Source organism: Salmo salar, chromosome ssa28 (genome assembly GCF_905237065.1).
Source record: "Salmo salar chromosome ssa28, Ssal_v3.1, whole genome shotgun sequence".
Classification (NCBI taxonomy): Eukaryota; Metazoa; Chordata; class Actinopteri; order Salmoniformes; family Salmonidae; genus Salmo; species Salmo salar.
Genome location: NC_059469.1, coordinates 14,235,812 through 14,252,375, shown reverse-complemented (window position 1 = coordinate 14,252,375; position 16,564 = coordinate 14,235,812). Strand labels below are relative to the sequence as shown.

The 16,564-nt window shown below is 42.7% G+C and overlaps 1 protein-coding gene across 1 annotated transcript; it reads right to left on the bottom strand.

Moving 5' to 3' along the window:
* Positions 1 to 321: 321 nt before the first annotated feature.
* LOC106589540 (SH3 domain-binding protein 1) lies at positions 322 to 15,918 on the bottom strand. Its single transcript, XM_014179649.2, has 18 exons — positions 15,630 to 15,918; positions 12,230 to 12,272; positions 11,987 to 12,091; positions 11,816 to 11,892; positions 11,612 to 11,723; positions 10,185 to 10,261; positions 9,933 to 10,020; positions 9,753 to 9,821; positions 9,545 to 9,635; positions 9,116 to 9,252; positions 8,850 to 8,958; positions 8,646 to 8,727; positions 8,448 to 8,528; positions 4,801 to 4,914; positions 4,372 to 4,469; positions 3,952 to 4,114; positions 3,511 to 3,866; positions 322 to 1,346 (listed from the first exon to the last, which is right to left on the bottom strand). Exons 1-18 carry the CDS (start codon positions 15,674 to 15,676, stop codon positions 1,090 to 1,092), a joined length of 2,106 nt encoding a protein of 701 aa, XP_014035124.1. The 5' UTR covers positions 15,677 to 15,918; the 3' UTR covers positions 322 to 1,089.
* Between the last annotated feature and the right edge of the window lie 646 nt (positions 15,919 to 16,564).

Genomic DNA, 16,564 nt, shown 5'->3' with positions numbered 1-16,564 from the left:
GCGCCGGCCAGTCAAGTTCTTCCACACCGATCTCGACAAACCATTTCTGTATGGACCTCGCTTTGTGCACGGGGAAATTGTCATGCTGAAACAGGAAAGAACCTTCCCCAAACTGTTGCCACAAAGTTGGAAGCACAGAATTGTCTAGAATGTCATTGTATGCAGCAGCATTAAGATTTCCCTTCACTGGAACTAAGGGGCCTAGCCCGAACCATGAAAAACAGCCCAAGACTATTATTCCTCCTCCACCAAACTTTACAGTTGGCACTATGCATTTGGGCAGGTAGCATTCTGGCATCCACCAAACCCAGATTTTTTCCGTTGGACTAACAAATGGTGAAGAGTGATTCATCACTCCAGAGAAAGCGTTTCCACTGCTCCAGAGTCCAATGGCGGCGAGCTTTACATCACTCTAGTCGACACTTGGCATTGCACATGGTAGTCTTAGACTTGTGTGTGGCTGCTCGGCCATGGAAACCCATTTCATGAAGCTCCCGACAAACAGTTATTGTGCTGACGTTGCTTCCAGAGACAGTTTGGAACTCTGTAGTGAGTGTTGCAACCAAGGACAGACGATTTTGACGCGTTACAAGCTTCAGCGGTCACATTCTGTGAGCTTGTGTGGCCTACCACTTCGTGGCTGAGCCGTTGTTGCTCCTAGACGTTTCCACTTCACAATAACATCACTTACAGTTGACCGGGCAACTCTAGCAGGGAAGAAATTTGACGAACTGACTTGTTGAAAAGGTGGAATCCGATGCCACGTTGAAAGTCACTGAGCTCTTCTGTAAGGCCATTCTACTGCCAATGTTTGTCAATGGAGATTGCATGGCTGTGCGCTCCATTTTATACACATGTCAGTATTTTTATTTTATTTATTTTATTTCACCTTTATTTAACTAGGTAGGCCAGTTGAGAACAAGTTCTCATTTACAACTGCGACCTGGCCAAGATAAGGCAAAGCAGTGCAACAAAAACAACAACACAGAGTTACACATAAACAAATGGGTGTGGCTGAAATAACCAAATCCACTAATTTGAAGGGGTCCACATACTTTTGTATACAATATATAGTGTATCTCTACCCCCTCACTGCGCTATAGAGGTCACCTGTTTGCTTTCCAGTACTGGGGGCTTGGGAGGTGGGATTTGGGGGGGCCTAATTATACCCTTTTTGCTTAGGGTCTTCTTCAGGACCGGAGCTAGGGGCTTGGGTGCAGGTTGTAGCTGGGTTTTGGGTGCATCTGCTGGTGTTAGAGGTGCTGGGGCCCTGGGTTTGGAGTATGTGACGGCCACCTGCTCTTTACTCTGGATGGGCGGCATGTGTTGAAGGAAGGATTTCCTCGCTGTGAAAAGAGAAAAAGGAGAAAGGGGTGTTGAGGATACGTTTAGAATAAGTATTTTTGGAACTATAGATGTGTATTATTATATTAGAGTATTTGGGGTATGTATTTACAGTGTCTTTGGAAAGTATTTCGACCCCTTGACATTTTGCACATTTTGTTATGTTACAGCCTTATTCTAAAATGGATTAAATAAAAACGTTTCCTCATAAATCTACACACTATACCCCATAATAACAAAACAGGTTTGTAGACATTTTTGCAAAAATGTATTAAAAACAAAAAACTGAAATACCTTATTTGCATAAGTATTCAGACTCTTTGTTATGAGAATCGAAATTGAGCTCAGGTGCATCCTGTTTCCATTGATCATCATTGAGATTTTTGTTCAATTTGATTGGAGTCCACCTGTGGTAAATTCAATTGATTGGACATGATTTGGAAAGGCACACATCTGTCTATATAAGGTCTCACAGTTGACAGTGCATGTCAGAGCAAAAACCAAGCCATGAGGTCGAAGGAATTGTCTGTAGAGCTCAGAGACAGGATTGTGTCGAGGCACAGATCTGGTGAAGGGTACCAAAACATTTCCAAAGGTCCTCGAGAACACAGTGGCCTCCATCATTCTTAAACGGAAGAAGTTTGGAACCACCAAGACTCTTCCTAGAGCTGGCCGCTTGGCCAAACTGAGCAATCGGAGGAGAAGGGACTTGGTCAGGGAGGTGACCAAGAACCTGATGGTCACTCTGACAGAGCTCCAGCGTTCCTCTGTGGAGATGGGAGAACCTTCCAAAAGGACAACCATCTCTACAGCACTCCACCAATCAGGGATTTATGGTAGAGTGGGCAGACACATTTTTTTTTACCTTTATTTTAAGTCAGTTAAGAACAAATTATTATTTACAATGACGGCCTACCCCAGCCAAACCCAGACAACACTGGGCCAGTTGTGCACCGCCCTATCGTACACCCAGTCACAGCCAGATGTGATGCAGGCTGGATTCGAACCAAGGACTGCAATGACACCTCTTACACTGAGATGAAGTGCCTTAGACCGCTGCGCCACTCGGGAGCCCCTCCAGGCACATGACAACCTGCTGGCACCTAAAGGATTCTCAGACCATGAGAAACAAGATTCTCTGGAAACCAAGATTGAACTCTTTGGCCTGAATGCCAAGCGTTACGTCTATAGGAAAGCTGGCACCATCCCTATGGTGAAGCATGGTGGTGGCATCATGCTGTGGGGATGTTTTTCAGCGGCAGGACTGGGAGACTAGTCAGGATCGAGGCAAAGATGAACGGAGCGAAGTACAGAGAGATCCTTGATAAGAACCTGCTCCAGAGTGCTCAGGACCTCAGACTGGGGCGAAGGTTCACCCTCGAAAGGGCAACGACTCTAAACACACAGCCAAGAAACGCAGGATTGGCTTTGGGACAAGTCTCTCAATGTCCTTGAGTGGCCCAGCCAGAGTCCAGGCTTGAACCTGATCTAACATCTCTGGAGAGACCTGAAAATAGCTGTGCAGTAACTCTCCCCATCCAACAGACAGAGCTTGAGAGGATCTGCAGAGAAGAATGGGATTAACTCCCCAAATACAGGTGTGCCAAGCTTGTAGCATCATACCCAAGAAGACTTGAGGCTGTAATCGATGCCAAAGGTACTTCAACAAAGTACTGACTAAAGCGTCTGAATACTTATGTAAATGTGATATTTCAGGTTATTTTTTTCAAGGGGGTCTGATTACTTTCCAAAGGCACTGTATATCTACTTGAAACCAGAACTGTGGGTTGTGGTAGTGCAACAGTTTTTTATCAGGACAGTTTTGTCATTAGAAGACGTTGGTTATTTTAGCCACTGCTGCCGGGGATCGTGGCTTCCTTGTACTAAAGTGGGGCAGTGGTTTGTCACTTATGCTGGGTGGACTATAATGCAACATGAGTGCTCTGAGGGACTTTAGTATCGTCTAAGTAAGTATTGTCTTCACTACTGTCTAAGCATTAGATATCGTTAGCTAGCTAGCACGAGTTATGCGCTTTACATTTGAGTAATTTAGCAGATGCTCATATTCACAGGGACTTACAGTAGTGAGCGTATACATTTGATACTTTTTCATACTTGTCCCTCGTGGGAATCGAAAACACAACTCCGTCGTGGACGGCCACCTACGTTTGTATGGTGAGGTGATGTTCAGTATAGCTCTGGGGGAGTCCGGTGGGGCCTCTAGGATGGGTTCTAGTGAGCCCGATTCAGGGCTCTGCTTCTGGGTCGGACTGCAGACAGACACTGGTGGTGGGGAGGGAACCAGGGTTGGGCCAGGTGCCAGTTTGGGGCTGGGTAGTGGGGATGGGTTGTGGACCAGTGTCGGGCTTGGGACAGGGGACGGGCTCTGGGTATGGACTGGGGTAGGGTTAATTGGGGTTGAGCATGGTGGGTCTGAGGCAGGGTTCCCCCAGGTGGTGGTTCTACGACCAATGGAGCCTGACTTGATGATGAAAAAACCTCCACTGTCCTGAGATGCTGAGCTGTGGAGGAGACGGTCGATGTTAGATAACACACTGTTATAATAGAAAGTGAACATACATCCTGTTCAGTCTGTGCCTGTGGTACCTGATTGTTTTACAGAGAGAAGAATGAGAAGAGGAAGAGGAAGCGCATGTTGAAGAGGAGGAGGTCATTCTGGCAAGGTTCTCTTTCCCAGACTCTGAACGTTGAGGTTCTAACATTTTCAAATCTGGGACCCCAGGAAGCTCAGGAATCTCAAAGTCCACCTCTGGAAAGGAACACAACACAGGCCTACTTTGAGAAACTGTGTTCCATAAAAAATACATAGACCTACCTCAATATAGTGAGACAAAAATAAGTGAATGAATAAAAGTACTATCCAAAGGTCATAAGGGGTTCAAGCATCCCTCTCAGTTATCTAGTAGCTAACTTCCACACATTTCATGCATATCAACTCATCACTAAAAAGACTCCCACTGCTCCTCCCTCGAACACACAAACATCACATTGAATGTGGTACTGTACCTTCTGGAAACAGGCTGCTGGAGTGTTGTATGAGAGGCTCAACCACCGCCACCACCTGGACGGAGGAGGCAGATGCCATGTCCAACAGCGCTGCCTCCCTGAAAGAGAGGGAGAGAGGTTGATGGGAGAGATGTGAAGAGAAAAATGTATGATGGTACAGAATTGGACGGGGAGAGGGAGATTGAAAGGAAGAAAGAGAAGCGGGATGAGAAAGTGAGACAGAAAGGGAGGGAGAGAAAGAAAGACACATAGGTTAAAGTCAAGTACTAAAAAACACAGAGACATAGCTAAACAGACATAATCAGATTAATAACAATCATGTAACAATAGAAAGTGACACCAGGAACAACATTGAGATATAGGGCTATTATGACAGACTAATAGAGGGGTTCAGTTTCCTCTCTCTGTCAGTACGTCAGTAGTACCCACCCCTCCATGCGAGGCCACAGCAGGTTGGGACCCAGTACTATGGCAATGTTACTGGGACTCATCCTGTTAACCGCCTGCTGCTCTGACAGACACGACAGGAACTGTACCAGGTACCTAATGGGGGAGGGGGGGGAGAGAGAGAGAGAGAGCGAGAGGGGAGGGAGGGAAGGAAGGAGAAGCACATATAGTGGCATGTATTCATCAAATAAATCACATTTTATTTGTCACATGCGCTGAATACAACAGGTGTGTACAACAGTGAAATGCTTACTTACAATCCTTTAACCAACAATGGAGTTCAAGAAATAGAGTTAAGAAAATATTTACTAAATAAACTAAAGTAAAAACATTTTATCAAAATGAAAAAGTAACACAAGAAAATGACATAACAATAATGTGGTTATATACAGGAGGTACCGGTACCGAGTCAGTGTGTGGGGGTACAGGTAAATCGAGGTAATTTGTAAAGTGATGCATAGATAATAAACAGTGAGTAGAAGCAGTGTAAAAACGGGGGGGGGGTCAATGTAAATAGTCCGGGGTGGCCATTTGACTAATTGTTCAGCAGTGTTATGGCTTGGGGGGAGCCTTTAGGTCCTAGACTTGACGCTCCGGTACCACTTGCCGTGTGGTAGCAGAGAGAACCGTCTATGACTTGGGTGACTGGAGTCTTTGACCATTTTTTGGGCCTTCCTCTGACACTGCATAGTATATAGGTCCTGGATGTCAGGAAGCTTGGCCCCATTGATGTACTGGGCCGTATGCACTACCCTCTGTAGCGCCTTACGGTCAGATGCCGAGCAGTTGCCATACCAGGCGGTGATGCAACCGGTCAGGATGCTCTCGATGGTGCAGCTGTATTACTTTTTGAGACTCTGGGGACCCATGCCAAGTCTTTTCAGTCTCCTGAAAATGTGTTGTCGTGCCCTCTTCACAACTGTCTTGGCGTGTTTGGACCATGATAGTTCATTAGTGATGTGGACACCAAGGAACTTGAAACTCTCGACCCGCTCCCCTTCTGGCATGATGGTGTTGATTTGAGCCATGACCAGCCTTTCAAAATCTTTCAAAGCACTTTATGGCTACTGACGTGAATGCTACGGGGCGGTAATCATTTAGACAGGTTACCTTTGCTTTCTTGGGCACAGGGACTATGGTGGTCTGTTTGAAACATGTAGGTATTACAGACTCGGTCAGGGAGAGGTTGAAAATGTCAGTGAAGACACTTGCCAGTTGGTCATCGCATGCTATGAGTACACGTCCTGGTAATCCGTCTGACCCTGCGGCTTTGCGAATGTTGACCTCTCTGAAGGTCTTGCTCACATTGGCTACGAGAGCGTGATCACACAATCATCCGGAACAGCTGGTGCTCTCATGCATGTAGAAATGAGGTAAAACGGATTTAAGTTTGCCTGCATTAAAATCCCCGGCCACTAGGAGCGCCACTTCTGCATGAGCATTTTCTTGTTTGCATATGGCCTTATACAGCTCGTTGAGTGTGGTCTTAGTGCCAGCATTGGTTTGTGGTGGTAAATAGATGGCTACGAATAATATAGATGAGAACTCTCTTGGTAGATAGTGTGGTCTACAGCTTATCATGAGGTATTCTACCTCAGGCGAGCAATACCTCAAGACTTTTTTAATATTACACATCGCGCAGCAGCAGTTATTGTCAAATAGACACACATTTCACCCCTCGTCTTATCAGACGTAGTTGCTCTGTCCTGCCGATGCACGGAAAAGCCAGCCAGCTCTATATTATCCATGTCGTTGTTCAGCTACCTCTTGGTGAAACATAAGATATTACAGTTTTTAATATCCCGTTGGTCGGATTGTTTTAATCGTAGATCGTTTGTTTTCCAATGATTGCACGTTGGCCAATAATACGGAGAGTAGTGGTGGTTTACCTACTCGTCAGCGAATTCTTACAAGGCACCCCGCCCTCTTCCCCGTTTTTTCTCTGTCTTTTCTTCACGCTGATGACAGGGATATCTTTCGAGTCAGACTCATTACAGAAAGAAATCGCTGTTCTGATGTCCAGAAGCTCTTTTCAGTCATAAGAGACGGTAGTAGCAACATTATGTAGAAAATTAGTTACAAACAATATGAAAAAACAAACAAAATAGCACAGTTGGTTAGCAGCCCGTAAAACGGCAGCCATCCCCTCCGGCGCCATTATTATCATGGATGCCAAGGGAAGCCAGGCTTCCCAAAAAGATGTACTAAGAAAAAAAGGAAAAAAGAAAATTTATCTTTCGTCTCTCTGTGTTCCATACATTTCCTTCGATTCTGATTCTGTCTGGTCAAAAAGAGTATGATATTGTTGCTGCCCAGAGCATTGAATGCAAGGGAAGCCAGCGAGCATTTGGCCTACCTTGATAAAAAAATATAAAATAATGGCCAACCAGAGTTGAGCTAAACTGAGTGAACTCAGTTGTGAATAGTCCTGGCACACCAAAAAAAGTGTCAAGGGAAGCCAGTTTGGATTTGGCTTCAGACCAGCCACATTGCATCAGAAGGCAAACGTCATTGACAGAAAAAAACTTTAATTGCTGCATCTCACTGTGTCACTGTCCTCTGGTGGCTAGCAAGCTAAAATTGTCCCTTTTCTAAATTAGCCAAGGATGGAGATAGGGATTTGGACTTGTGGTTTTACTTAATTCTCCGTACTGGCCAATGATTATAACGGCGATTCGGATCCAACCATAAATTCATACATTGTGCCCCTGGCCTGAGAGGATGGAAGTTCAACATGTAGCTAGATGTAGTAGGCTAATGTTAACTAGCTGGCCTGGCGCATCATTGCCCATGAAAGGAAGTTAGACTAGTGAGCTAAAATCTTTGCCAGGTAGCCTAGGACAACAAAAACTAAAAGAGTTTAGACAACATGAGGAGGACTGCATTGGCATTTCTCTACAAGTAGGGTGAGTCAACAAATGTTCTACTTGCACACACATGCACGCACGCACGCACGCACACACACACACACACACACACACACACACACACACACACACACACACACACACACACACACACACACACACACACACACACACACACACACACAGAAATCTATACCATGGACAGCCACATCATATTTAGCTTACATTGGTTGGACTAAATAGTTTTGGGCATTTTTGGCATAGGTTATTAGATGATGTTGAAATGTTGAACTTGAAATGGCGCTGGAATAGTGAAGGCAGTTCCTGTTTTCTTTGTGACTTGCGGTAAATCTCTGTGGTTCTAAATCAATAGTTGTTTAGTGGTCAGAAAATGTCAGAAACATTACCTTGCATGACCATGCTCTAGGTCATGTAACTGTTTGTTACATGCAATATGTTTTGTGGACTTCACCGGACAGATGTTGCTCTCCGGGTTTTGTAATGAAACAAATGTGTGGTTGAATTAGTTCTGCCACTGTGTCTTCTTATTGTCTCGACCTTTAGGCCTATATGTCACTGTGCCAAGGCATATGAACGAACAGGTCATAGAGCAAACAACGCAATTATCACAACACATAGTTGTAATATTGCTAGGGAGATATTCCCAATCATACACCATGCATCATTCTTGAGTTTTTACAACCTCACACAGGAATCGGTCAAGATCTGAGAGAGCTATGGGTTACAGAGATATGGACATACCGGAGGTTGTTGTAGTTTTCTGATGGTAACTTCTTCAGCACAATTTTAAACTGCTCAAGTTTGTCTGTCAATTCTTTCTCCCTAAATAAAGAGTGGAACAGAGAGACATTTGAAGAGCAGAAATTAAAGGGGAGAGAAATCATGTAAAGACACTATGTACTGTATGCTTTTAAGATGTAGACCAATCAAGGACCTTACCCTGCTGCTTGAAACCAATCATTGTAGAGTTCAAAGGTCATGAGTGGTTCAGGCAGCTCTCTCAGGTAGCTTTTCAAAGCCCCTACATGGATAAAAGAGAAAATGCTGCTTAGTGCCTATGTGTTGTTTAACTGTCAAGTAAAGACATTTGAAACTTGAAAACCTTGAATAAGGGGTACTGTCAACAGGGACGGTCTCTCTGACCTGCGACTGCATGAGGGTCAGTGAATTCACTGTGATTCACAACCCCTCCATCCAGACTGCTCTTCAGTCTCTTCACTACCGAGGCTGCTGCTGCCAGACGAAACAGACCCTGGGAGAGAGATGAAAGGAGAGAGAGATAGACAGATTTTATCCAAGAGGGCAAACATTATCGTAGATGGCTACAGAGTCCTTACACCTGCTCAGTTAATTAATAATATCCCATTCACATGTATACCATGTAGTAGATTAATAATCCCAGTCCTCACCTCCTCCCTCATACCGGTGTGCAGCAGCATGTGAACACACTCGTGGATGGGAACAGCGATCTCCCTGCCGCTGTTGTACAGATGAGTCAGCAGGGACTCGCCGTATACCTTCCCCTTATAGTTATTCTCCTGGGAGTCTGTGTTAACACACATACTGGTGACACACTGGACAAATCCTAGGCAAGTGGGTGCTACACATTGGATAGGGGGGGGGGGTTACCCATGTACACTAAGTATGGCCTGGGTATTTTAATTGCAAACACACACACACACACACACACACACACACACACACACACACACACACACACACACACACACACACACACACACACACACACACACACACACACACACACACACACACACACACACACACACACACACACACACACACATACAGTGCATACATACACACACCCTATTCACCTGTTTGACTGTGGTTGTCTTTCAGCTCACTGATGTTTCGTTCCAGGAAGTCATGGGAATTCTTATGATGTTCTGCTTGTAGTTCCAGCAGCTAAGGAGAGAGCACAACCCAGACACTTATCAATTATAATTCCTAATAGCTAATAGCACATGATAATTAACAGGAAGTACAGCTTGAAAGAGAGAACAATTAGTAGGCCACACTCACACGAATGAAGTAGTTGGCATAGTCATCTTCTTTAGTGGCAAAGTGATACAGATCTGCAGAGTATTGGTCCTGCAGAGAATGTACAGCCACACAAAAAGTGAATACTGTATGTTAGAGGCTGAAACTACTGCATAAAACAACAAAGTGTCTGAAACAGTAACATCCAACACCATCCAACACCTTGATGCTCTCCAGTTTCCTCCAGGCCTCCTCCACCTCCTCTTTCAGCCCATCCTGCTTTGCCTGAGGTCCCGTACTAGCCTGGGACCTGAAGGGGCAAAGTCATTCATGATCAGAAGCCATAAAAAGTAAAAGAAAGGACACAATGGAGAAACTGACTAAAGGTAGTTATTATATATGAATAAATGAACTGTGTACTGTCTGGAGCATATAGGGTCTGTCAAATACAAACACACAGGATGTGTGACCCACTTGTTGCGTGCATTGTGCCAGTCCATTGTGAGTTTGGCAAACTGCTTCTTGTTTTTGAGAATCTCTGGAAGGTCTTCCTACAGATAGTATTCATATGTCATTACATCTCTCACTAAAAGCTTCACTAAAGCTCCAGTAGATTACTAAGAAAGGCTTTGTTTAAAAATGGCCTTTTGGCCTTTATAAAGATTACAACTTCTCATTTTTGGTTAATTGAAAATGAAACCTTGTTCAAAGTATCACCCTTCCTTAAACAAGTCCTGCAAAGCTGGTTACAATTTCAATATTATCTTCCAGAAAATACAGAAAAAATATTACAACCAAAATTATGGTTCAACTCAAATATACTGATTGATAAAAAAACATTATGGATTTTTTTTAAATGGTATTATATTTATTAAAGATATTATGAATAGGAACGGTGTAGTTATGTCACATATGCAGCTATCGAAAACATATGGAAATGTTTTCTCATTCCGAAGTTATACTGATTGCAGCATTACCTCAAAAATGAAAGAGTCAAGTGGAAGGAGGATAAGGTAGGTAATTGTATGTCTGCCATACTGTATATTAAAGACCAAAATTGGCAGAAAAAGGTTGGCATATATAGAAAAATATACCAGTTTGATTTGTGAACAAAAATATTGACAACTGCGCTATACACGTTGCAAAAATATCTGGGAAGAGATTTTCGATGTACCGATTCCATGCACATGGTGTATGAATTGATATACAAAACAACGCTTCATTCAACATTGAGTTTTTCAATTTAAATTATTATACAAAATTCTTGCCACCAACAGAGTGTTATATATATGGGACATACAACAATCTCAGCTCTGTATATTTTGCTGTGAAGAAACAGAATCCTTAGATAATATATTCTCGTATTGTCCCCATCCAGCTTGTTTCTGGCTGAAAACACAACATTCTTTTAAAATGATCCCTACAAACAGCAGTGTTGGGCAATTTGGAAAGCCATAGTCAGTCAATCAACAATATAATAATACTTTTAGGAAAAATGTTCCTCTTTAACTCACAATCTGTGGATACCATGCGATTAGAAAGGTTAAAAATGAATGTAAAACATCATATCAAAAGAGGATATCTACAGAGATAGGTGGGACGGGCTGAGAGTAGCCCAAAATGTAATGTGTAAAATCAAAAAACAATATCTTTGTTGTGTAATTACTGTGTGTAAAAGTACCATGTATGTAAAATGTGTGTAAAATGTATATGTAACCAAAAAAGTGAAAAAAAACGAAAATATAAAACAAAGTCCTCCGAAGAGGGGGGGGGGGGGCAATACAATTTTTTTAAACAATAATATATATATTTTTTAAGTATTCATATGTAATACTACATAATCACAAACTTCAATTGTTATCCAAAAATGGCTGAATAACTCTTGCTAATGCAGCCCTTACCTCACTGAGTTTATTGAGAGGTTCCAAAACCTCCTTCTCCAGCTTCAGCTCAAAGTCAGACAGTGTTGCGGCCAGGTGACTCTCCATGAAGCAACACATCTCCAATACTTTCCTATCAGTGAGGAAATAGACTAATTGATTAATTGATGAATGTTCAACTGATCATTTGGAGGATTGAATACATGGTTTGGTTACTTAAAGTACCTGATAGAAGAGTCTGGATCAAAGTCTTTTAAGCTCTCAGCCATGCTAACAGAGAGCAGCATGAGAGGGAGTTTTTTCTGGAGAGAGAGCGAGAGAATTTTATACTGATAATCATAATAGAGTGACTTCAAGTCAAGGGTCAGGGATGAAAGGTGAAAGAGTAGACTTTACCATTCGTCTCTCTGTGTCCAGCCCTAGTTGACTCTGCAGACAGCCCAGCAGCTTCTTGTGAATAACCTGCGCTGCCTTCTTGGCTGGCTCCACCCGCTGCTCCACCTTAGACCAATGAAAATGACAGGTATAGAGCGTATCTTATGTTCACACTGAGCTAGGTACAAATGTATTCACTGATAAATCTTTTCACGTAGTGAAATGAGCCACCACTGTCCCCCTTTATCATCAGCCATAACTCACCATAACCAGATCTTCTGTGAGAAGATCTGTGGCATCCTGTGACCTATTAATAAGATTAAAAAAGGCTTTCAGGCAGTATTTGTGTTACAGTGTGTTGCAGTCTTATTTGGCAATGTTCTTGGTAAGTGAAGTGTGCCAATACAGTATATTTTGCATTATGCTTCTTTGACTAGAATACTGACATTACACAAAATAAAAAAGACAGTAAGGCACATACGACCAGATGCAACATTTATGCTTAACGTTTCATACATACATCTATGTGCTTTTACAAAGAAAGAAAACATTTAGGCTATGATGTGGATGTGGCTATTATATTCATAGCCACATCCATCGTAAAAATAAATAGATGACAATAGTGGTCATGTCGACTCGGTGTATTTTTTCCCCAACTCCTATGGCTGATTGGTGGCGCAGTCTGCTAAGGTTGTGAGTTCTAATCCCACACGGGACAGATATTTTTGGTTTTCAAATCCTTTATTTACTATATTCATCCCATGCCCACATACTTCTAATTCTGATAAGTGAAAGCATACCTGTGAGAGAGGTCGCCCTGGTAGTAGTTGTATGTTTTTATTCAGTATCCAAAACCAATATGTGAGTTAATTTGACCACTGGAAAAAGAGCTACTGCATAAATACTGCAACGCGGGTGGGATTCATTTTCAAGGTGATGATTACACTGTTCCTACCAACACAATAGTACATTAGAAAGATTTTATTTTCTGTCCAGAGCTGTATTTGCTCACAATGCACATCATTTTATGATAAAAGCGTGCCAGTGGACAGGTAAGTATGCTTTAGTGAGAAAATGTTGGGATCAAGTGCAACCATCCCCCAAATCAATATTTATGAGGAATTCCCTCCAACCCACAACTTCTCACTTGAATGCATTTTATAAAAATTGGATAGTGGTTTGGCAAATGCTGAAATTGGGGTTGAGAGTTATCCTTTAAAGTTAGAGAGTGGAGGCTACTGCTGTGGGCTGAAACCAGGCCAGAGAAGGGGGGGGGGGGGCTGTTTTAGGGGACTTACAGGTGGGGATGAGAGAGTGAGTGAGTGACAGGCAGAGAGAGAGAGAGAGAGAAAGAGTGAGAGAAACAGAGAGAGAGAGAGAGAGAGAGAAAGAGACAGCGAGAAAGCGAGAGTGAGAGAGAGAGAAAGAGAGAGAGAAAGAAAGAGAAAGAGACAGAGACAGCGAGAAAGCGCGCAAGAGAGAGAGAGAGAGAGAGAATGAAAGAATGGCAAGGAAGTTTCAGCAGCATCTGATAGAGAGCAGTGTTTCAGCAGCATCTGATAGAGAGCAGTGTTTCAGCAGCATCTGATAGAGAGCAGTGTTTCAGCAGCATCTGATAGAGAGCAGTGTTTCAGCAGCATCTGATAGAGAGCAGTGTTTCAGCAGCATCTGATAGAGAGCAGTGTTTCAGCAGCATCTGATAGAGAGCAGTGTTTCAGCAGCATCTGATAGAGAGCAGTGTTTCAGCAGTGAAACAGCTGCAGTGTAACCGTGAAGCCCAAGCATTTTCTAACAGTTTTTTTCTTCTTCAACTAAACAAAAGCCCATAGGCGTCTTTCTATCTGTGTGTGTGTGTGTTTTTATAGTTAAGGTCACATTCAGTTATTCTGAACAAAGTGAGAATAGTGTAGGTAGGGCTCCTTTACTGTGGTTAGAGCTCTGTTCTGGTGCAGCCGTCCTGTTAGTTACCAGGGATTATTAATAGCCTGAAACACGTCAGTGGCATGGAGGCCTGCAAACACACAACTTCCATGGTCTGTTGCAACCTGCTGCAGACACGCTCAGCTATCAGCCAGGGTAGTGTGGGTATCAACAACCCGACGTGGGTGTCCAATTCCATATTTTTGCTGATCTGAAGCATAATACACGTACGTACACATGCACAGATTGGCTTTTGTACATGGGACATTACTGGATCAAAGGACATTCAGGGGCACAGTTAACTCTTTAAGGTACAGGGGAATCTCAAATAAAATTGTATTTGTCACAACTTTCATAAACAACAGGTGTAGACTTAACAGTGAAATGCTTACTTACAGGCCCTTCCCAACAGGAGAGAAAAATAATAACATGAGGAATAAATACACAATGATTAACGATAACTTGGCTATATACACAGGGTACCAGTACTGAGTTGATGTGCAGGGGTACGATGTAATTGAGGTAGATATGAATCTTGTGGGCGGGGATGTGCCCTCTAGTTAACAATTTAACCCCCCAGAGTCATGTATTTAGAGAGTTGGGCCAATGTAGTTACTGCATTATCAATCAAACTTATTTATAAAGCCCTTTTTACAACAGCAGTTGTCACAAAGTGCATATACAGAAACCCAGCCTAAAACTCCAGAGAGCAAGCAGTGCAGATGTAGAGGCACGTTGGCTAGGAAAAACTCCTTAGAAAGGCAGGAACCTAGGAAGAAACCTAGAGGACCAGGCTCTGAGGTGTGGCTAGTCGTTTTCTGGCTAATGTATTTATTGTACATGACACTTCAACATTCTATGGCAGCCATGTTAGCTCCCCATTAACATGACATGGCAAATATTTAAACAATGCTATGTAACTGAATGTCTAGAATTAGAAGAATGTTCTAAATTCTAAAAGTTGGCCTAACTCTCTTAAATATGTGGCTCTGCTGTGGCATTGTGTCACAGGCCACAAGCAAAGTAAGACATGATGCACGTCATCTCGCCGTGACACCGCTCAAACAAACTATTCGTTGTTATGGTTGTTCTCTCACTCATCAAGATGAAACATTACAGTCATCCACCATTCACACTACACCATGCAACCCTGTCTGCTTCACTCTTCCTCCTACTTTCATACCAACGGTGGCATGATGATCATGAACTCTGAGGTTGTCCTCAGACACCAAAGATACTCTGTCCTTTGCAGAAGTCAGATGACTCTACCACATGAGGCTGCTGAGGGGAGGACGGCTCATAATAATGGCCGGAACGGAGCAAACGGAATGGCATCCATGTGTTTGATGTATTTGACACCATTCCCCTGATTCTGCTCCAGCCATTACCACGAGCTCATCCTCCCCAATTAAGGTGCCACCAACCTCCTGTGGACTCTACCAAACAGGCTCCCCACTCACCAAAAGCTTGTCTAAAGGTTCTCTTTTCACCCACAGATGCTCATGATGAAAATAACTAAGATTAGAACGTAGAATCAGACTGGAGTTTAGATTGTCACAAAACTTGATAGCATTGGTTATTTTTACAGTATCTCGCCATTTATTCTCCATTCTATGCAGTTAGTTCCAAGTTCTTTGAAAATAACTATTGTACTAGAACTGAAAAGAAATAGGCTATTGTATTTTCACAAATGTATACCCCAAAAACAAACGAAAAGTCCAAAATGGCACATGAAAGTACTTACTTCCCCACAGAGCCAAGCTGCTTTAAGAGGTTGAAAGATTTAAGCATGGTTGCTTAGGAGTCAGCCCGCCTCTAACAAGTTATCCCTCTGTCTTGACTCCAACCAGGTCCTCAGTCATGTGTCGCCAAGTCAGTATTTCGTTGAGCAGACACCACTGCAAGTGGTTTTCATCAGTGTGTTGTTAGTGTTTTGCTCTGTCATCCAGCAGTATTTGTTCTTGTTTTGAAAATGTGCTCCGTGACTGTGTTCAACCACCACTCAGTCACACAGAGCTCTAAGAGAACAGGAAGTTGCCTCAACCGAAGCAGCAGGAGGGGAAGAGGGGGTTTTCAATATCAATGTGAAATAATATATACAGTGAATTCAGAAAGCATTCAGACTCTTGACTTTTTACACATTTTATTATGTTACAGCCTTGTTCTAAAATTGATTAAATAAAAACATTTCCTCATAAATCTACACACAATACTCATAATAACAAAGCAAAAACAGGTTTGTAGACATTTTTGTTGATGTTTTCTTTATTTTTTGTATTTTCTACATTGTAGAATAATAGTGAAGACATCAAAACTATGAAATAACACATATGGAATCATGTAGTAACCAAAAACGTATTAAACAAATCAAATTATATTTTATATTTGAGATTCTTCAAAGTAGCCACGCTTTGCCTTGATGACAGCTTTGCACACTCTTGGCATTCTCTCAACCAGGTAGTCACCTGGAATGCATTTCAATTAACAGGCGTGCCTTCCTAAAAGTTAAAAGACCAAGTCAATATTATGGCAAGAACAGCATGAATAAGCAGAGAAATGACAGTCCATCATTACTTTGACATGAAGGTTAGTCAATACGGAAAATTTCAAGAACTTTGAAAGTTTCTTCAAGTGCAGCCGCAAAAACCATCAAGCGCTATGATGAAACTGGCTCTCATG